Genomic DNA, 22,064 nt, shown 5'->3' on the forward strand with positions numbered 1-22,064 from the left:
AGAATCGGAAACAGGCTCCAGGCTCCTAGCCATCAGCCCAGAGCCTGATGCAGGGCTCGAACTCACGGACCGCGAGATCGTGACCTGGCTGAAGTCGGACGCTCAACCGACTGCGCCACCCAGGCGCCCCAAGAAAATTTTTTTAAAGTTATACTTCAGTTATACTTCATACACTTTCTTCATTTTCTGTGCTATGGCGTCATGGATGTCATATTGCAACTATCGGATCTTTGAGCATTTAATAAAACTCTCCTTTGACACCATCGGGGCCTGGTGCATTTTTTGTGTAGTTCCTGGATTATTCTGTCTTCTGTAGCTATTGGACTGTTTAAGTTTTCCATCTAGTTTTCATATATTCAGCAAGAACTCTTATTTTATATAGTTGTTCATTATCCTTTTCTTCTTGATTAAGTAAAGTTAAGCAATGGTATGTCCATTTCGTTAAATTAAAAAAAAACTTTTTTTAATGTTTATTTGCTTTTGAGAGATACAGAGTATGAGCAGGGGAACGGCAGAAAGAGAGGGAGACACAGAATCTGAAGGAGGCTCCAGGCTCCAAGCTGTCAGCACAGAGCCTGACGTGGGGCTCAAATTCACAAACTGTGAGATCATGACCTGAGCCAAAGTCAGATGCTTAACCAACTGAGCCACCCAGGCATCCCTAAAAAAAAATGTTTTTTAATGTTTTTTTTATTTTTGAGAGAGAGAGGGAGAGGGAGAGAGAGATAGAGATAGAGATAAAGTGCGAGTAAGGAAGGGTCAGAAAGAGGAGACACAGAATCTAAAGCAGGCTCCAGGCTCTGAGCTGTTCGCACAGAACCCAGTGCGGGGCTTGAACTCACAAACTGTGAGATCATGACCTGAGCTGAAGTCGGATGCTTAACCAACTGAGCTAACCAGACACCCCTATTTTGTTAAATTATTTTAAAAATATTTGGCTTGGTTCATCAGTGTCATTGTCTTTCTGTCCTCTACCTTATGAATTTCTCCTTTTATCTTTACTATTTCTGCTTCATGCTTTATTTTGGTTGGCTTTTTATTCTTTTTCTAGCATTTTAAGAAGAGAATTTAATTCCTTTATTTTTATTCTTTCACTTTTATTTATACATGTGTAAGGCTATAGATTTTCCTCTGTTGCTTTAAAGTGTATTCCATAGATTCTGGTATTTAGTATTTTCATTATCATTATTTCCTGAAATTCTGTAATTTTGGTTTTATTTACCTTGCATGCAAGAGATGTTTAAAAGAAGGTGCTTTAGGGGTGCCTGGGTGACTCAGTTAAGCATTTTGACTCTTGATTTTGGCTCAAGTCATGATCTCACAGTTTGTGAGTTCAAGCCCCACTTCAGGGATTGGGGATTCTCTCCCTCCTCACTCTGTACCTATCCCCAGCTCATGCTCGCTTGCTTTCTCTCTCTCTCTCTCTCTCTCTCTCTCTCTCTCTCTCTCTCTCTCTCTCGGAATAAATAAATAAGCATTACAAAAAATAAAGGGATGCCTGGGTGGTTCTCTCAGGTGAGTGTCTGACTCTTGATTTCAGCTCAGATCAAGATCTCACAGTTTTTGAGTTCGAGCCCTGCATCAGGCTCTGCTCTGAAAGTGCAGAGCCTGCTTGGGATTCTCTCCCTCCTCTCTCTGCGCACCCATCCCACCGCCCATCACTCACTTGTGTGCTCAGTTGTGCACACTTTCTCTCTCAGAATAAATAAACATTACAAAAAATAAAAGGGCAGAGTAAATTCTGTCGGTTAAGTGTCCAACTCTTGATTTCAGCTCAGGTCATGATCTCACAATTAATGAGTTTGAACTCCACGTTGGGCTTTGTGTAGAGCCTGCTTGGGATTCTCTCTGCCCCTCCCCTCCCCCCAAATAAATAAATAAACTTTAAAAAAATAAAAAATAAATAGAAGAAAGTGCTTTTATTTCCTGGTGGAAGGACTTTAGTTTTTTGATTTAGTTACTAAGTTCTAGTTTTAGTGCATTGTAATCACAAGGGTTTGTAGAATTTTTTTTTTTTGTTTTATTTATTTATTTAAATAATCTTGACACCCACCATGGGGCTTGAATCACGAACCGTGACTCCTCCAGCTGAGTCAGCCAGGCACCCATATATAATTTCTACTTTACATAATTCACTACACTTTGTTGTATATTCTCATTTATGGTCAGTTTTTATGAATGTTTGTCGATTTTGTATTTTATCTCTTGTATTCCTACCTTTTCTTTGTTCCACTTAATCTGTCCTATATTGAGAGTGGCATAGTAAAGTCTGTTTTCAGTGTGTTTTTATCTGTGTCTCCTTACAACTCCTGTAATTTCTACTTATTGTGAAGTTAGTTGCTGTGTTTCTTGGTACATAAACATCATGGGTATATCTTTATTGTGAGTTTTGACTTTTAGCATTAAAGTCTTTCCTTTGCCAGTATCAAAATTCCTCATTATTCTGAAACCATCTCCATTTTTTTGGCTTTCTTAAGTGAATTTCTCAGTGGAAGGACCATTCTATTTTATGATTTTGTTTTCAGTTACTAGTCTTACTGCATTGTGATCACAGAGTAATTTTTGTAACATTGATACTTAGTGTAACTTAATACTACTTTTTTATGACCTAATGTAAAGTCAGTTTTTGTGAATGCTTCTTGTGTGTTGTGTACATATAGTCAGATAGTGCTTTGTGAGCCAACCTATATTTTTTTTTCCTTTTACTAAGTAACTCATTCATATTTATCGATATGATACTTTTAAAAAAAAATTTATGTTTATTTTTGAGAGAGAGAAAGTGTGTGTGAGTCAGGAGAGGCAGAGAGAGAAGGAAACATGGAACCTGAAGCAGGCTCCAGGCTCTGAGCTGTCAGCACAGAGCCCAGAGTGGGGCTCGAACCCATGAGCTGTGAGATCATGACCTGAGCCTAAGTTGTACACTCAACCAACTAAGCCACCCAGGTGCCCCTTATTGATAATGATTTTTATGTTTGGTTTCAACTTGTCATCATTATTTTATATAATAGTGTTCGTGTATTATGTTAATTTGAATTTTCTTTTACCCTGTATGTGTTCTTTGCCTTTTTATATCTTTGATATTTAAGATCGTCTTAACTTTGTTGTAGTGGTTACCTTTAGACTTAAACCTTTTTAAAATATTCCTAGTCACCTGTGTTCATATTTAAATTTTCATAATCTGGTTTGTTTGTTTTTAATGCTGTCTAACTTTGAACTATTATATATTCAGTAATTGCAAGCTTATTTCTGCTTTTCTCTTTTCCTTTCCTTTTTTCTCCTAGTTTCTAATTGCATTATTTCTACTTTGTCAGAATAAGTAACATTTTGATTTATTTATTTATTTATTTATTTATTTATTTATTTACTTTAAGAGAGAGCATACACATGCACACTCACATGAGCAGGGGAAGGGCAGAGAGAGAGAATCCCAAGCAGGCTCTCTGCCATCAGCATTGAGCCCGATGCAGGGCTCGAACCCACAAACCACAAGATTGTGTCTTGAGCCTAAATCGTGAGTTGGACACCCAACCAACTGGGCCACCCAGGCACCCCTAGTAACATTTTTATATTATTTTTTAACCATCATCCATCCTTGTTTTATTCTTTGATATATATTACATATAGTACATGGTCCTTTCTTTGAAGTTTTCACAATAATCTGTTGGTTGGATGAAGCTTATCTTTAGTGGATGGTTCCCGAAGAGCTCATGGTTTTAAGCTGTTTTTTTTAAAAGACTTAGTACTTGGGTGACAGGTAGATATAAAATCCTTGGTTTGTAATTTTCTTTCTTTGAGTTTCTTGAAAATGCCACTCCATTATTACCTTGTTTTTATGTCTCTTTTGAGAAATCTATTCCAGTCTAGATGCCTGGCCTTGGAAGTTTAGAACCCATTCTGTTTGTATGCCCTGAGGATTTTTCCTTTATATTTAAAATATAATAGTTTTACTAAGATAATTCTGAGAATTGATTGTTGAGGGTCAGTTTTCTCAGGTACTTGGTGGGCCCTTTTATTTTATTTATTTATTTATTTATTTATTTTTTTAATATATGAAATTTATTGTCAAATTGGTTTCCATACAACACCCAGTGCTCATCCCAAAAGATGCCCTCTTCAATACCCATCACCCACCCTCCCCTCCCTCCCACCCCCCATCAACCCTCGGTTTGTTCTCAGTTTTTAACAGTCTCTTATGCTTTGGCTCTCTCCCACTCTAACCTCTTTTTTTTTGTTTGTTTTCCTTCCCCTCCCCCATGGGTTTCTGTTAAGTTTCTCAGGATCCACATAAGAGTGAAACCATATGGTATCTGTCTTTCTCTGTATGGCTTATTTCACTTAGCATCACACTTCCAGTTCCATCCACGTTGCTACAAAAGGTCATATTTCATTCTTTCTCATTGCCACGTAGTATTCCATTGTGTATATAAACCACAATTTCTTTATTCATTCATCAGTTGATGGACATTTAGGCTCTTTCCATAATTTGGCTATTGTTGAGAGTGCTGCTATAAACATTGGGGTACAGGTGCCCCTATGCATCAGTACTCCTGTATCCCTTGGGTAAATTCCTAGCAGTGCTATTGCTGGGTCATAGGGTAGGTCTATTTTTAATTTTCTGAGGAACCTCCACACTGCTTTCCAGAGCGGCTGCACCAATTTGCATTCTGGTGGGCCCTTTTAATTTGTAGATTCAGGCCTGCCTTTATTTCCAGGAAGTTTTCTTGTGTAAAAGTTTTAAATATTAACTTTGTCTTATTGGGGTCTTTTCTTCTTCAGGAGCTCCAGTGATATGTAACTGGATTGGATTTTTTTGTCTTCTATTTCAACCACTTTCTCTCTGATTTTTTTTTATATAAATGTTTATTTGAGAGAGAGAGAGAGAATACGGGCAGGGCACAGACAGAGAGAGAGGGAAAGAGAGGATATGAAGCAGGCTTCAGGCTCCAAGCTGACAGTGGAAATCCCAGTGTTGGAGCTTGAGCTCATGAACTGTGAGATCATAACCTGAGCTGAAATCGGACACTTAACTGACTTGAACTACCCAGCCACCCCACATTCCCTTGAATGTTGAAAAATAATAATTGAATAAACTGTATTTTTTTTGCAAATGTATTTTTTATTTTATAATTCAGTCTTTATTTCTGATGTGATTTTGCCTTTTTCTTCTGTTTCTATCAAGCTTTAATCACTCCTCATTTTTTTTTTTTGTTTTTTTGGCCCATTTCTGTTTTTCGTGTTTAATATCTGACTCAGGCTCTATTTTGAATGCTTGACAGTATTTAAAGTTTATTTTGGGTGTAATGTCTACACCCATCATGAAGCTCAAACTCATGACCCTAAGATCAAGAATCCCATGCTCTTTCCCTTTTTAAAAAAAAAAATATTTTTTCAAGTTTATTTACTTATTTTGAGAAAGAGGGAGAGAACAAGCACAAGCCAGGAAGAGGGAGAGAGAATCCCAAAGAGGCTCAACACTGTTGGCTCAGAGCCCAACTTGGGCCTCAAACTCACAAAGCATGAGATCATGACCTGAGCCGAAATCAAGAGTTGGACACTTAACTGACTGAGCTACCTTTGTGCCCAAGAGTCCCATGCTCTTCTGACTGAGCCAGCCAGGTGCCCTGTTTGATGATATTTAATTTCGAGTGGAGTCTTCTGTTTTCTTGTGCTTCATAGTTGGTTTTTTGTGGGGACTTGTATTTTCATTCAGTGAAGTGTCTAGAGTTTCATTTTCTGTTTTCATCTTACTATAGTTTCTGTAGATGAAGATATGTCACATCTTTGTATTTGGTGGACTGAGTGGCAGTTTTGGGTAGTTTACAAATTCTTAGTTAAAAACCACTCACTTTTTGGGAGACAGGTAAGAGAGAAAGCTTGGGAAATGTCTTTGCTAGAAATTGAAGTTTGTATTGTTCTATTTCTTCATGACTTGAGATGCAAGTCAGATGCCTAACCGACTGTGTCACCCAGGAGCCTCTGTAAAAAAATTTTTTTAATCACTCTAGTGTTTAGGCTCTATATCTAACACAGAGAGTGACCTTCTACCCATTAAGATTTTGTACTTTTTTTTTTTATATTTATTTATTGCTAAGGGAGAGAGAAAGAGGGAGAGAGAGAACCTCAAGCAGGCTCTACACTGTCAGCACCGAACCCAACATGGGGTTCGAACTCACCAACCATGAGATCATAACCTGAGCTGAAATCAAGGACCAGATGCTTAACCATCTGAGCCACCCAGACACCCCTTTATACTTTGAATTATTGCCCTTTAAAACATTCGAAGGGCCTCCATTGCTTTATCAGGACTGAACCAGGTCTGGATGCCCCTGGCACGTGGTTACCTGTCAGGGAAGGAGAAGAGGAAATTAGTAGCACACAAGTGGTTATAAGTAGAAGAATAAGTTAGGAGTGAGAATAAATGGCAAGAAGAGGCTTGGAAAACATGGACATAAGGTGGACTACTGGGAAGTGCCCACAAACCAGGGCTCCAATTGCCTTGTGTTGGCCCATGTGCACAGCGTTGGCCATTCTTGCTCTAGGATTATATTCTCTGCTTCAGAATAGACCAGCACTGTCAGCACTGTATTGGATCCCTTTTGTTACCTACCTGCTAACATTCCTCCAATCAGAGAAATGGTTGAGAGTATGAAACTCTGTCTAGAGAGAACAATGCAATTTTAATAGCTGAGGAAATTTGGTGTTTTGCATGCTTCCATTGAAAATGTTTGGATGTTTCATTGATTGGCAAGGAGAACAAAGAAGGCTTTCATTTTAAGGAAGGCTTTAGAGGGCATAATGGGTGGTGCCTGGTGAAGTGGGTGTTTTCTAGTGAATGACATTTGGTCTATTTTTATAGTTGGAAACATTCTACTCTTAAGCTTATTGTTTAAGCAAGCAAGAAAGCATACTGTGCAATCATGAGTGGAATTTTTACATTTGATCCCAGGCTCTTTTTTCTCCCTCATAGTTTGGAGCCTCCATGAATGTGCCTATGAATTTATAAGTATTTTATTGGTTTCAGATCCTGCTCTCAGTTTACTTATCTTCTCTTTGTGGATTATTCAAAGGAAAAAGATTAGAAACATACTGGGAAATATCTAACAGTAAATGCTTTTTTTTTTTTTTAACTTTTTTTAAATGTTTGTTTATTTTTGAGAGAGAGACAGAGCATGAGCAGGGGAGGGACAGAGAGACAGGGAGACACAGAATCTGAAGCAGACTCAGGCTCTGAGCTGTCGGCACAGAGCCCAACGTCGGGCTCCAACCACAAACCGTGAGATCATGACCTGAGCCAAAGTCGGACGCTTAACCAACTGAGCCACCCAGGTGCCGCTCATCAGTAAATGCTTTAACATTAGATTGGGATTTCTTAAATTCTTCATTTATAACTCATTTGAACTGCTGTATTACTTTATTATATTTTCCCAGGTTCTTGCAGCTCCTCTGTGACTCTTGCTTAGGCCTTTCTCTTAGTTATTTCTGTCAGAGCAAGTGAACATTTATGTTCAGAATCCTAGATCAGGATTACCTTCTTCTTTGTATTCAAGCCAAATTCCCAGTTATTTTTCTCAAAAGTTGAATTTTTACAGGTATTGTAAGAGAAGTAAATATAGGGGTGCCTGGGTGGCTCAGTTCGTTGAGCGTCCGACTTTGGCTCAGGTCATGATCTCACACTCCATGAGTTTGAGCCCCACGTCAGGCTCTGTGCTGATAGCTCAGAGCCTGGAGCCTGCTTCAGATTCTGTGTCTCCCTCTCTCTCTGCCCCTCCCCTGCTCATGCTCTGTCTGTGTCTCAAAAAAATAAACAAAAACATTTAAAAAATTAAAAAAAAAAGGGAAGTAAATATAAAAAGTAAAAATACCCATAATCCTAACAACTGCAACCATTTCCTATTATGTACAGTAATTTCCAGTGCTTGTCCTCATGCCTACCAATTTTTGTCTATTTGCACTCTGCTGCTTGGTATTGTTTTTTTCATTTAACATTTACTGGATTCTTTCAAAAATTAAAAAAAAAAAAAATGTTCCACCACCCTTTAGACTTGCTGTAATTTTTTTAGAGATTTACATTTAAATGATGCTTTAACACTTGAAACATAATGTTTTCTCGGGCTGATTCATATTGTATTATTAACACCAAAATTTTGTCTTTGTTCCATATAATTTATATATGTAAATATAATTTGTGTCAATCACTTAATTCCTCTCAGATGTAAAAGTGAGCTTTCCTGGGGGCGCCTGGGTGGCTCAGTTGGTTAAGCGTCACACTTCAGCTCAGGTAGTGATCCCATAGTTTGTGGAATCGAGCCCTGTGTTGGGCTCTGTGCTGACAGCTCAGAGCCTGGAGCTTGCTTCAGATTCTGTATCTCCCTCTCTCTATCCCTCTCCTGCTTATGCTCTGTCTCTGTCTCTCAAAAATAAATAAACTTTAAAAAAATTTAAAGGGCGCCTGGGTGGCTCACTTGGTTAAGTGTTCAACTTTGGCTCAGGTCACGATCTCACAGTCCATGGATTCAAGCCCTGCTCTGTGCTGACAGCTCACAGACTGGAGCCTGCTTTGGATTCTGTGTCTTTCCCTCCCCCTCTTTGTCTCTCTCTCTCTCTCTCTCTCTCTCTCTCTCTCTGTCTCTCCCCTGCTTGTGTTCTCTTTCTCAAAAGTAAATAACATTTGAAAAATTTAAAAAGTGAGGTTTCCTGGGGCGCCTAGGTGGCTTAGTCAGTTAAGCTTTCCAACTCTTGATCTCTGAGTTGTGAATTGAAGTCCTGTGTTGGACACCATGCTGGGTGTGGAACCTACTTTAAAAAAAAAAAAAAAAGAGCTTTCCAGAAAGAATATATAACTTTCTATGAATTGCTTATCTGAATAGCTTATTTAAAGTGTAATAGTCTGTTTTCTGCCGTTTTTCTCATTTAGAATTTTTAACCAAATTTAAGTCTCTAGCTCACTATATCCTTTTATTTTTTAGAGTCACTTATTATATTTGTTATGCTCAGGAACATTTTTAGAGCGGTAATAACTTCTAATTTTTAAGTATGCTGGACTTCATTCTGTTTTTTTAAAAAAAAATTGTCATGTACCTTTACTTCCCTTTTGTTGTTTTCTCTTCTTTCCATGATTTGCAGTATATTGGAATGTCAGCTTTCTAATTCTCTCATATGTATACTTATTACACGTCTTGACTATAGTTTTTAGCCCTTGAGCTGTTTGCTCTGCCACCTCGATCCATTTGATAGGCAAAACAAAGAATAATGAACATGCTCAGAGGTTCCTAACACCACATTTTAGGAAGTTGTTGTCTTCCCACAGTCTTTCTCAGGAATTGCCAATGAGGAGAAAAAAATTTGTCTTTTTCTCTGTTTGCTTTCACCTGAGTGTGTTCGCAATTGTGCAATAAGAAGAATAGGCAGGCAGAAATTGACATGAGATGTAGCTAATCCACAAAATGGGTCTTTAATCCTATCTAAGTATTTGAAGTGCCTGAAGGGTTGCCTAGCACAAAGTAAGCAATCAGCAAGTTTTTGTCGGGTGGATGGATGGATTCATGAACAAGCCTGTCCATAAAATGCATGGATTTCTCAGATGGCAAAATTCTAAAAATCTCTTTAAATGGTACTACCTTGAGATTCAGAAACTCATCCTCCTACTCGTCCAAGTGCATTAACTACCAGAATATTAGTAACAACAAAAGTTATATTGCTTTCTAAGTCATGAACTGACCTGTGTATATATATCACACTTTTGTTTCTAAAGGAAGTAGAAATTCGGAACAAAGACCTGGAGGGACAGCTGTCTGACTTAGAGCAACGTCTGGAGAAAAGTCAGAATGAACAAGAAGCTTTTCGCAATAACCTGAAGACACTCTTAGAAATTCTTGATGGAAAAATATTTGAACTAACAGAGTTACGAGATAACTTGGCCAAGCTACTAGAATGCAGCTAAGAAAAGTTAAATTTCAGTGCCAATTGATTAAAAAATACACTGTCTCTCTTCATAGGACTGTTTGGGCTCTGCATCAAGATCGCACAAAAAAATTGAATATCATTCCTCCTCCAGGAGGATGATCTTTTGAAAATTGGAATTGTATATTTCAGTGTAAATTTTAGAATTCAGCTTGTAGCTAGTTGGGGAAAAAAAAAAGAGATGAAAACTTGAACTACAAATTACCTCCATGTATATTATTGGCCATAGTTAACTAGAAAGTTATAAATAGACACTTAATGCAATCTTTTTTTTCTGATATTAGCCAATGGGAGAATTAACAATGTCTGGGTCACATCCCCTTTTTGTGTTCAACACAGTGAAGGTTATCTGCTTCTTAAATTAATTTATTTATGATATCTAAAGCTGTGTTTTGTGCAAAAACTTAGTGACGAAAGCCCTGTCTTCTGTTGTAATCTGAATAATTTCTCAGGATATTTTTGCACTGCTAAGAAGCAGTGCCATTACCAATTAATTCTTGCCAGGAGTGAGAGAGAGCTGTATCTTTAATTGAAACATACTTAACTAGAACTGGGTGTATAGAGTTCTTCCCTTTTTTTATACTGGAAGATATTTCACTCGGTGACCACTCTGGTACACTCTGGTGTTCTTTAATCTTGTCTGCTGTATAGTTTACTTTTCCACATTGATTCCATGTATTTATGAGAAGATATTGTCTCCCATTTTATTACACATTTTAAAGCCAACTAACGAAGGCAGCTGAGTCCCTCAGAAATTTTTCTTTTTAAATTTCTAATAAATTTGACACACAGTACTGAAATACAGCAGCCCGTCATTGACGGTCTGGTCTAGCAATGTTAAGTATATTTACAGAATATGCAGTTACATTTATTTATATATTTTGCAAGAAATCTTTTCTGAATGATCAATGCATTTCAATTTACAAATAATAATGGTTACTGGGGAACTGTTTATTATAGATCATTTTAAGGTGTATAGCAATTTTAAAGGGGATCCATTTCCATCAAACAGCCAATCAGAGGACTGTGGGGGTTGGAGCCGTGTACTCTGTCTGGGTCTTCACATCAACCACATCTCTAGTCAAACCTCACAAGGCAATATTCTGAACTGTTAACTAGGCATTTCAAAACAAGAATTCAACAGGCTCTTCTCAATGAACAAGTTTTAATGTTGTTTTGATGTAATTTTAAAAGACTTTTAGCAAACATGCATTTCTTTCTATATTTCTTTGAAGAAGCTATTTTAAAAGTGAGCCAAGTGCTGTCTAGTCTGCTTATGGAGTTAGGAATGCATCAGAGTCCATATATCTTTGCTGTACAATGCCTGTGATGTTGAGGAGGGTTCTTTTTTAAAGTGTATGCTTGAGTATCTGACTCTGTGGAGTCTACGAATGCACTGACTTTGTTTGTACCCCAAAACAATTGAATTGTTAAGTACAAAATTAAGCTAATTAATCGATTTGTAACCATTTTTTCACTCACAAACAGCAACGCAACACTAGACAATTTTGTTTTATATATGTATGTGTATGTATGTAAATACATACATATTAATTTATATTAGAGTGAAAAATAAATGGTTTGTTTCTAAAGTTAGTTTCTAAAGTGAGTTTTCAGGTGTCTCTGAAAAGTTTATATCAGACACTTAATCATCATGTATTATATGTGCTATAACATCATGTAAGTTACCTCCATCTATTTTAGGATATTTTCCTCACCTGTTTATTATAGGGAGGATAATTTAGGTACACAAGCTCAGAGCTGAGATATTTCTCTGATAAATCAGGTAATAAAACTATTTGATTGATGGAATTTTGAAGTAGATGTGATTTTATCCATCAGTTTCTGAGTAATAAAGAGCACCAGATTTTAATTTAAATAGGGGATTTAACACTAGGGATCAGGGAATTTAGTTATGAAGAGTTAAAAATTAAAAAAAAAAACAGTATAAGCTATTGAAATGGTAAGTGAATTATTTTAATGATGTAATAAGATATTTTTAAATTTTGACATAGTTGTCATTTAATGGGAAAATAACTCACCAAAATGTCTCCACTTGAGTTGTACTGATATGTGAGACATGTGTGTAATTCAATATATACATATACCCATATGTATATACAGAAAATTATTTTTAATATTTTCCTACTGATAAGAAATTTAAAATTGGAAATTTTGTGAGTTTTTTCCTTGTCCAATAAGGCCTAATTTTTTTTCTTTTTTTAGGGATTTAACAACTTGAGGGCTGCACCTTTAAATTCCCAGATTGTCTTTAGACGTGTACAGTATATGGGATAAGGTGGACACAAGTGCACATATAAATAAAATCTTCTTAGTAAGACTGTTTTCAGTATTCATTTACAGTAGGAGAGTATCTAGAAATCGTCATCTACAAGTCATAATTAGGTTGTGTGCCTACTGTAGTTTTCTCCATTTCTGTATTATAGAAATAAAAGTTTGCATATTAAAATTTGATTTTTCCCAGAGACAAGTATTATATGATGTATCTATATTTAGATCAAACTGTGGTAATATATTTATCAGAAAATGATGCTGGGGACTGTAGCCTGAACATGGACTTGAAGTGACGCAGAAAAGGAGAGCAGAGATCGATCCCATTGTGTATAAGTTACTATATGATAATTATGAATTCTTGTACAAAAAACAACTGAAAAAAAGGAAAAACAAAAATACAGTTTTTATTTTGAAATACATTTGTTCTCTGGAGAATGTACTTTATCTTCTTTTTCCTTCAGTCTTTTACAGATACTTTTTAAAAGGCATTTTAGTGATGGCAGCATTTGCTCAACTCCTACAGGTGCTACTGGATTTCACATTTAGTGTGTTATGTTGTGAAATCCTAACTTTGACATAAACGGTTTTATGAGTATCTCCCTGCCTGGAAAATTAGTTTTTGTTTCTCCTCTCTCTCCTTCTCTCCCTCTTTGTCTCTCACTCCTTCTCTCGCGCTCTTTTCTCCCCTTCTTTCTGCAGATTAAAAAAAGTTCATGAAGTTACATCCGTCCTTGTCCTCACAGAAGAGCTTCAGCCCTCTCATGGATTTCATGTTTTGCTCTCATTTAACTGCCGGGAAGCAATTAGAGGAAAAGCTTGCAGGGTTTTTTTTCAAGTGGCAATAAAAGGGACACTTGAAATTAAACTACCACCTTTTAAAGCTCCTTTTCTGCCCTGTTAAAATTAAATGTCTTCTCTCACATGTGTGCTCTGGCCTTCCATGTTTGTGTTTAACTGTGGAGTGAGCATCTCAGCTGCTCTCTCCCTGCAGACCTGGTTTTCTGTCTGTTCTGGAAGGGACACTGGCCAGAGGCAAAACTTGTTTGGTGGCAGTGTTTTGTTTTTTAAGAAATTGTGTCATTTATTGGGTATCAAATGATTTTACCATTCCCAATAAGCTGTGCGTGAAGTCCTGGAATAGTCTTCATTGAATTTTTGTCTTCTTCATGTTTAGCTCTGTTTCCTTACCATTCATAAGGTAAATTAATTTATATAAAATCTTGAGGAAGCTTTCAGGTAAGAAGTAGTTCAGAATGACATGTTTAAAAAAATTTTTTTTTCTCAAGTAGGATGCTGTACTATAGTAAGTATTGGTTGAGAAGATAATTTTCAAATGAGAGAATATTTTTTAAACTACTAGAAAAGGATAATTTTAGAATGGAAGCAGGTGAATCATTCACCCTACTTTAGATTGTGAAATGCATTTTTTCCAACCTAAAATTGGACCTTACATTTTGACAACAGTTTTTCTTTATGGGAAATTGATATGTACATGTCACAGAAATGTAAGCATCATTATTGAATTAAAGAAATGGTTTGTTGTTGTTCATATATTACCTAGTAAAATAGCTAACAATTTTATCCAAGAAAAAAACCTCAAAACTCAAATCAGCACTGCACTGCCTAGTGATTTCTGCTTCACTAGATAGAAAAGAAACATTTGAAGTTATTTTTACCCAAAACAGATGACCCAGGTAGAGAAATTGCATCTATGCTAGAATAGGGAAAAGGCCACGAGCTCCCAGTTTATTTCTGGTCAATTCTCTGATCTCATTAAGGTCCCTTCTATCCTTTGGATGAAAGAACACATTCCAGCAGGTGGCAGGAGCTTATCTGGAGGAGGAGAGGATATTTTTTGAGAAAGCAGGGCCAGCAAAGAGTGGGAGCGTGCTGCCCTCAGTCTTTATCTATCTAAGGCAGGTCAGGCTAGCCAGAGACATTGTCGTTTTTCACTAAACAAGTTGGGGTTGCCTTAATGAATTTTAAGGGCTTTCAGAAGATCCTGTCATTTGTACTGTCAGCATTTATAACCTAACAGAAGACACCTCTCATTCAGAACTCACCATTCTGTGAATTCTGACCAACTTTTGCCAATTCTTTTCACATCAGGGGCGCCCAGGTGGCTCAGTCGGTTGAGTGTCCGACTTCGGCCCAGGTCATGATCTCAGTCTGTGAGTTCAAGCCCCGCATCGGGCTCTGTGCTGACAGCTCAGAGCCTGGAGCCTGCTTCAGATTCTGTGTCTCCCTCTCTCTCTGCCCCATCCCCACTCATGCTCTGTCTCTCTCTGTCTTAAAAATAAATAAAACATTAAAAAAAAATTTTTTTTAATTCTTTTCACATCAGATCTACCCAGGGATAGAAATAGTACTCTGCTTTCTCCTAGTAACACCAAATTAAGATGATAATGAGTACCTAATAGATGCAAAATTAAGCCCATTTCTGTACCACAGGAAAATGTCTTTTGTGAGTATTTTTTCCACCAAAAGTCAAGGTTTTCTCTTGTTATCTATGTTTTATAACTATGCTACTATATATGCATGTATAGTAAGTTCTTATCTACATGACTTGTGTGTAGGACTTATTTGATTGTTACACCTTAAATGGAATGACTGTTTCATAAAACATGGCCAGAAAGCAGGTGCTCTTGAAGTAAATGATTTCTCAACAACCTCAGTGTGAAGTGGAACAGAAAGGAGTGTTTGTTGAATCTGTGCCATGTGACGGACACTGTACTAACTGTTTGACATTTCATTTCTATGTATAGGGGCCCTTGCAGGGGTGTTCCTTTGCGAGGGGGATGAGGGAAAGAAAGGGAAGAGGCTCAGATGATTTCACCTGCTGGGTTGCTACAGAGATCAGTCTGGTCGTCCAGTACGCCAGTCAGAAGGTGGAGATCTTGTTCATGTTTCTGGTACAGTTTTTCCCTCTAGCTTGACTGCCTTGTTTCTAGAATATCTGCTAGGGTACTTCTTAACTGTATATTTTATATTTCCTCCTTTTGAACTTTGTCCTTCAGCCTCCGTTGGTGTTTACAGTGCTTGCTATCACTTGGTTGCAAATGGTACTTTGTTTGCCGATCATATTTATGCAGTGTGTTTTAGTTCCAATTTTTTTTAACTTAAAAACTTCAGATAATCCAAGGACAGTGCGCTTCTTATGCAGAGTTCCAGTCAATAAAATTTAAGTAGGAACTATTTATAACTATCTATAAAGACCTTGGGAGGACCATTCATCTCTTAAATTCCTTAGTGAAATAAGCTGTAAACCTGTAAAACTCATCCCCCAAGACTAAACACTAGTTCAGCAGGATGTGGGTTTTGCAGTCAGTGTTAGTTAGGTGACTTTGTGGTCAATTCTGGCTGCACAGAAGTCAAGGCCGCTCCAGGTTGATCACATCATTAAATCAGCTGCAGAAGTATCTCATGGCCTAGATTTTAGGTGATACCGATGGAATCATACGATATTTGTCTTTTTTGTGTCTGGCTTATTTATTTGACTTAGCATAAACTTTTCAAGGCTTATCCATATTGTGGCATATATCAGAATTTCACCCCATTGTATGGATATACCACATTTTGTTTCCATTCATCTGTTGATAGACTCTTGGGTCATTTCTACCTTTTGGCTGTTGTGAATGATTCTTCAATGAACCTTCATTTACGAATTGTTTGGGTCCCTGCTTTCATTTATTTGGGTATATGCGTAGGAATGGAATTGCTGGACAATATGGTAATTTTACATTTAACTCTTTGAGGTAGGATTGGGTTTCAGTTGTGTTAATTTCAAAGACTCAGAGTAAAATGCCATCTCACTGGAAATCAAGCTATGGGGTCATTGTTTGTTAACAGACCTGTAAGTGATCCCTCGATATCTCACTTAGGCCTTTTACTCTCTAACCTAGAATATTTATTGAGTACAGACTATGTCCTATGCCCCATTTTGGAATAGAGACCAGAGAGAGAGAGTCTCCTAATCCAGTGTAGGATACAGACAGTTACTTCACAGTATGCAAGTGCTGTCATAAAGGAGAGCACTATTGGGGCGCCTGAGTGGCTCAGTTGGTTGAGCATCCAGCTTCAGCTCAGGTCATGATCTCACGGCTTGTGAGTTCAAGCCCCGCATCGGGGTCTGTGCTGACAGCTCAGAGCCTGGAGCCTGCTTCAGATTATGTCTCTGTCTCTACCCCTCCCCCACTCATGCTCTGTGTCTCTCTCAAGAATAAATAAACATTAAAAAACAAAACAAAACAAAAAGGAGAGCGCTATTATGAGGGAGTCCAGAGAGAAGAGGAGTTGTGAAGTCTTTCCCAAAAGACTCAAGATTCCTGACTGAATCTTGAAGGAGTAGGAGCTAACTGGTTGAAGAAGGGGTAAAATTTCAGAGAATTTCAGAGTATGTCATGTGCAAAGGCCCAGAGAGATGAAAGCATTGAGACACTGAGAAAATTAGAATGGGTTAGTGAACTGAAACACAGGATGTTAGGGAAGGAGATATAGCAAGATGGTGGTAGAGGAGGCGGCAAAGGGTAGATCAGTAAAGTCTTTGTAAGTCATATGGAAGATTCGGGTTTTATTCTGAAAGTAATACAGAGATAGTGAAGGATTTTTCTGTAAAGAAGTGATGTAATAAAAAATATGTTCTGAGGGTACCTGGGTGGTTCACTCAGTTAAGCGTCCAACTCTTGATTTTGGCTCAGGTCATGATCTCACCATTGGTGAGATCAAGCCTCACATCAGGCTCTCTGCTGAGAGCTTGGCGACTGCTTGAGATTCTCTCTCCCTCTCTATCCCTTCCCCCACTCGTGTGTGTGTTCTCTCTCTCAAATAAATAAACATTAAGTGTGTGTGTATATATATATATATATACACACACACACACACTTAATGTATATATGTGTGTATATATATATATATATATATATATATATACATACATATACATATACATATTTAACATTTATATATGTTCTATAAGTCTAGACAGTTAGGCAAATCCCAGCATTCTCTTGAAAGGCTGCAGTATGGCAGTGACAATGGAAACGGAGAAGATGGAATGGATTCAGAGGGCATTTAGGAGGTAGAATCAGTAGGACTTCTTGCCTAATGTAGATGGCCAGGAAAAGCAAAGAATGCAGGATGACTGCTAGATCTCTTGAGTTGACCAGCCTCATTTACTGAGAGTAAATTCAAGATGTGGAGGGGTTTAGTTTGGGTGGAGGCAAGGAGGCAAGACAAAGCAAGATGAATGATGAGTTAATTTTGTTTTGAGTTTAAGGTGCCAATGGACTAGCCAGATGGAGATGTGAGTCTGGATGGAGCTTAGAAGAAATATATGAACTGGAGATCGATGTTTGGGAGCTGTCAGCATACGTAATGGTAACTGAGGGAGTGAGAAATGAGAACACAAGATAGAAGAGTCACTTCGGGGCAGGTGCAGCACAAAAGCTTGGGAAAGAGACAAGCAATGGCCAGGAGGGGTGAGTGGATACACAAAGAGTAGGGACTCATGGAAGCCTAGAGGAGAGTTTCAAACAGTCAGATTTCACACAAAAACAAAGCAACTCATGTCTTAAGGCATTGATATTCAAACTGTGTTGAAACCCTTTGTTAACATTTAACTTGTAAATATATTTTAACTGAAAAAAAGTAAAAACCGACCAACTCAAATATGTCGCTTACAACATGTTAAAACATGGAAATCCAGCAGACGTCAGTACCAGGTTAACTGTTTTTGTGCAGAGGCCACAGTAAGGCCATCTCGCTACATTGAAGAGCATCTTTATATTTCAAGGTGAGTTATTAAATAACTCCATTTCCTAGTGTGAAGTAGGACTTTTTTGATACTTTGCAACTGAAACAAACACAGAAATAGGGTCTACTAACCTCACGTCACTGTTCCATAAACCCAGTCTCAAGTGCTTGTTGTTTATGAAAATAACTTCACTTTTCTTACTGACTTATTGATTCAATTAAATGTCATGCACCACCTTTTCTGTTACTGTGTTGGTTTTCCATGTAGCTGTCATTTCCAAAAGGTGGTTGCGATAGAGGGCCACAGATAAAAGGAGGTAGACACTTTCCTAGTAGAACTTGGCTTATTTTTCTGTGACTCCCTTGCCTCTCCTCAAAGTCAAGTTCTAGGGGCTGAAATGTATTTCCTGCATCTTGTTTAACGTATTATTTGGATGCTTAACTCATTACTAGGAACAGGTGATTTTGTGTTTGCATTGCTTTGGGAAGTTTAGAGAGTTAATACTTAGGTTATCTTAAATGACCTTTATTCTTTTTTTCATACTGATTCGTAAGTAACTGTATACAAATTATCTCTGGTAGACACGATCTTAAACAATGACAACAACAACACTCTGTGTATTTGGTTTCAGACTGTGGTATGGTGTTTGACTTTTATTTCTGGTTTAAGTTAAAATTAGCTTGAATTCCTTGAGTAGACACAGCTTGCACTACCTGGGCAACAAATGAGCATGTTAGACATTCCAGGAAGAAAAGAGGAGCTACTGTTTTTCACATACGGCTCCAAGTGATCCATAAGATTTGCAAATCATTTGTGCATTGTGAAATAAATTCTAACTTTTAAACCATTTTTGTTCATATTTTTCTATTTACTGATTAATCTTGGTCTCCTTTAGCAAAACCCTTATTTTAGAGTATACTCTGCATTGAAATCCCATGCTATATTTCAAAGTATAAAGCATAGAACTTCATGATCTGTGGCACATGGCCATCTCACAACAGTCAACGACAAATTTTCACAACAATGTCATGACCTAAATGTTACTGTTCTCCCGCTTTGTAGATTTTACAGAGCCTGAGATTCCGCAACATTAAGTGATTGGCCAAGTCCAGAGGCCACCAAGGAGTAGAATACAGGCCCTGTACCTGCTAACCCTGTACCCATCCCACTCCATCATGCCCAAACTATGAACTGCAGACCTTTTTTAAAACGACAGGTACAAAAGTTTATCAATTCCTGGTATTTAACAACCTGTCACTTAATGAGAAAAATCGTTCATTTTCCATTTAACAATGGTATAATGTCTCTGAATATTTATGTCTCTGCTTTCTCCTTTTGTAGAAAAAAAACTTTAATTATTCTACTCATTCATATATGCTTTCTTTTTGCAAACATTTTTAATAGTACAGTAGAAAAAGAAAAAACGCATGTAACATTCTTAATAAGAGTAAAACAAAAATCACCCTTGATCTGTCAATTCCTTCCCTAGAAATTATGTCCTTTTAGCATATTTATATGCCTTTATATATAATATTTATGTGCTTATAGAAATATCTAATTGTTTGGGGGGTAGGGGGCACATAAATTCTATTACAGTGCATCTTGCTCTATAATTTGCTGGGGGTTTTTTAATCTCTTTGGAAGCTCCATCCAAGTACATACGGTTTTTAACTTCTTCAGAGTGTTCCATTTTATGGATATATCACAGTTTAAGCATTTCCATTTTTTTTTCTTTCCTTTTTCACACTACCCTCTTGTTCTTGACCTGGAGGCTACTTTATTAAGCACAGTATTAGGGGTATTAAAGATTGGTTAGTGCTCAGTTACCAAACGTCCCATAATGCCTTCTATAGCACCAGTCAAAATGAACTTTAAGTGAATAAATTTTCCTAAAAACGAAAACTAAAAAAAAAAAAAAAAAAAAGACTTAACTGGTCTTGATAAAATTATTTCTAAATTACACTATAAGCAACACCTAGCAACGTGCTTAGAACATAGCAGTCACTCGATAAACGTGTGGAATGACTAAACACGCTTACTGTCTTAGAAAAGAGGGGACACCTAACAGAAACTAACCTTTGCTTAGTGACTTGGTCCACCAGCTCTTATACACAGTGTCCCCATCTGGGGTGCCTGGAGGACCATCAGGGGTGTATAGGGCAGTTTAAAATGCAAGGTGCTGTGCTCTGTAGTCCTCAAAGTAGAGAAGAAGGGGACAGGACTAAAAAGGAAAGGAGAAATACAGAGATACTTAAACTAGTATTTCCACGGGGCTCCTGGGTGGCTCAGTCGGTTGAGCGTCTGACTTCGGCTCAAGTCATGATCTCACAGCTCGGGAGTTCGAGCCCCGCGTCAGGCTCTGTGCCGACAGCTCAGAAGAGCCTGGAGCCTGCTTCAGATTCTGTGCCTCCCTCTCGTCTCCTCTCGTCTGCCCAACCCACTGGCATCCTGTCTCTGTCTCTCTCAAAAATAAGTAAACATTAAAAAAAAAATTATTAAAAAAAAAAAAACTGGTTATTTCCAGGCACTGCCTCCCTCTTATGCCAAGAGCCTTTTGTCACCTTGATGGTGGCTTTGCAGAAGATGCTGCCTGTTGGCTGTTGATTCAAACTTTTTGTGAGTACCTACAGTGCCACAGGGCACTGTACTAAGCACAAGGAACAGAAAGGTGATAATTCACAGTCCTTACCCTCAAGACGGAGGAAGCAGACGTGTTAATTGATAGGTACAATGAGCTAGTAAGACTGAACGGAGCCATAGCTTCTGGTGAATAGACAGGAGAAGTTGGGCATTGTCACTGAGGGGGTGGCATTTGAGCTGAGATAAAGATGAATACATGTCCCCTTTGACAAAGATTCGGATGGATCTTTGGATGTATGAGGAGCCTAGGGGAAAGGGCACATCACAAAGAGCCACACACACCAATTTAGCCTAACACCCTGGCGGACCCATCAGTGGCTTAGCTAGGAATCCAGAGCAGATGAGGTGGGCACATTCCAGATCGCAACCTTGTCTTGGGTTCTCAGCAGTTCTGACTTCTCCTAAAGGGAGTGGATGGCACTGAAACCTTGGATGAGGAAAGTAACATGATGACTAGATTCACATTTTAGAGAAAGTAAATCACTCTGGCCACAGTATCAAGAATAAATTTAAGACTACGTGAGATGAAGGAGGTGTTAACTTTATTGTGGTAATCATTTCACAATAAATACGTATATCAAATCATCACATTGCACACCTTAAACTTACACAATGTTATATGTAAAAGATACTTCAATAAAGCTGGGGAAAATGGATTAAAGGTTCTGCAAGACCAGATTCAGAATTCAGGATGACTGTTTTTGTTTTTTTTTAATTGTGGCAATCCAGGTAAGAGCAAACAAAAACTGGAAATGATGCCAGAAGAGGAACTGAATATGAGAGAGACTCAAGAGGTATCTAATGGGAAGATATTTTGAAATTCTAAATTTCTGTTTTTGTGGCATTTATTGCTTCGTTTCCCTTCCTCCCACCCCCCAATTCAGGCAAACAAATGCCTTCTATTCCCTGGCCCTCAGGATTGGGTTGTTACTGCAGTAATGACAATCATTTCTTATTTAAAAAAATTTTTTTTAATGTTTATTTGTTTTTGAGAGAGAGCACGAGCAGGGGAGGGCAGAGAGAGAGAGGGAGACACAGAATCCGAAGCAGGCTCCAGGTTCCGAGCTCCAAGCTGTCAGCACAGAGCCCAACGCGGGGCTCAAACTCAGGAACCACGAGATCATGACCTAAGCCAAAGTCGGACACTTAACTGAGGCACCCCGGTGCCCCAATGACAGTCATTTCTCTTCTTTTGAATTTCTGCACTCACATGAGGTTCTTATGGGACAGGGAAGTGGAATTGAAGGGAACAAGATGATGAGAAGATAGCAAGTACCCCTAAGAAGGGGCCCTGGACACTGCTCCTTCCCTTCAACACACCAGCCTTAGATCAGAGGTTGGAGGGTAAACAAATGACCCCCCAACAGGATGGAGGATTGGAGACCCATGCCTCAGTTTCCAGGTTTGCCTACAGAAG

At 38.0% G+C, this 22,064-nt stretch overlaps 1 protein-coding gene across 4 annotated transcripts in view; it reads left to right on the forward strand.

The window, feature by feature from the left end:
* Positions 1 to 12,674, forward strand: part of HOMER1 (homer scaffold protein 1) — a 145,715-nt gene extending 133,041 nt beyond the window's left edge. For all 4 annotated transcript variants that reach the window (XM_058728769.1, XM_058728759.1, XM_058728739.1 and 1 more), the window contains one exon: positions 9,752 to 12,674. In XM_058728769.1, coding sequence (XP_058584752.1) covers positions 9,752 to 9,940 — 189 coding nt within the window. In that variant the 3' untranslated portion in view covers positions 9,941 to 12,674. The remainder of the gene's footprint in view (positions 1 to 9,751) is intronic.
* Positions 12,675 to 22,064: the final 9,390 nt, after the last annotated feature.

This window comes from Neofelis nebulosa, chromosome 1 (genome assembly GCF_028018385.1).
Source record: "Neofelis nebulosa isolate mNeoNeb1 chromosome 1, mNeoNeb1.pri, whole genome shotgun sequence".
Lineage (NCBI taxonomy): Eukaryota > Metazoa > Chordata > Mammalia > Carnivora > Felidae > Neofelis > Neofelis nebulosa.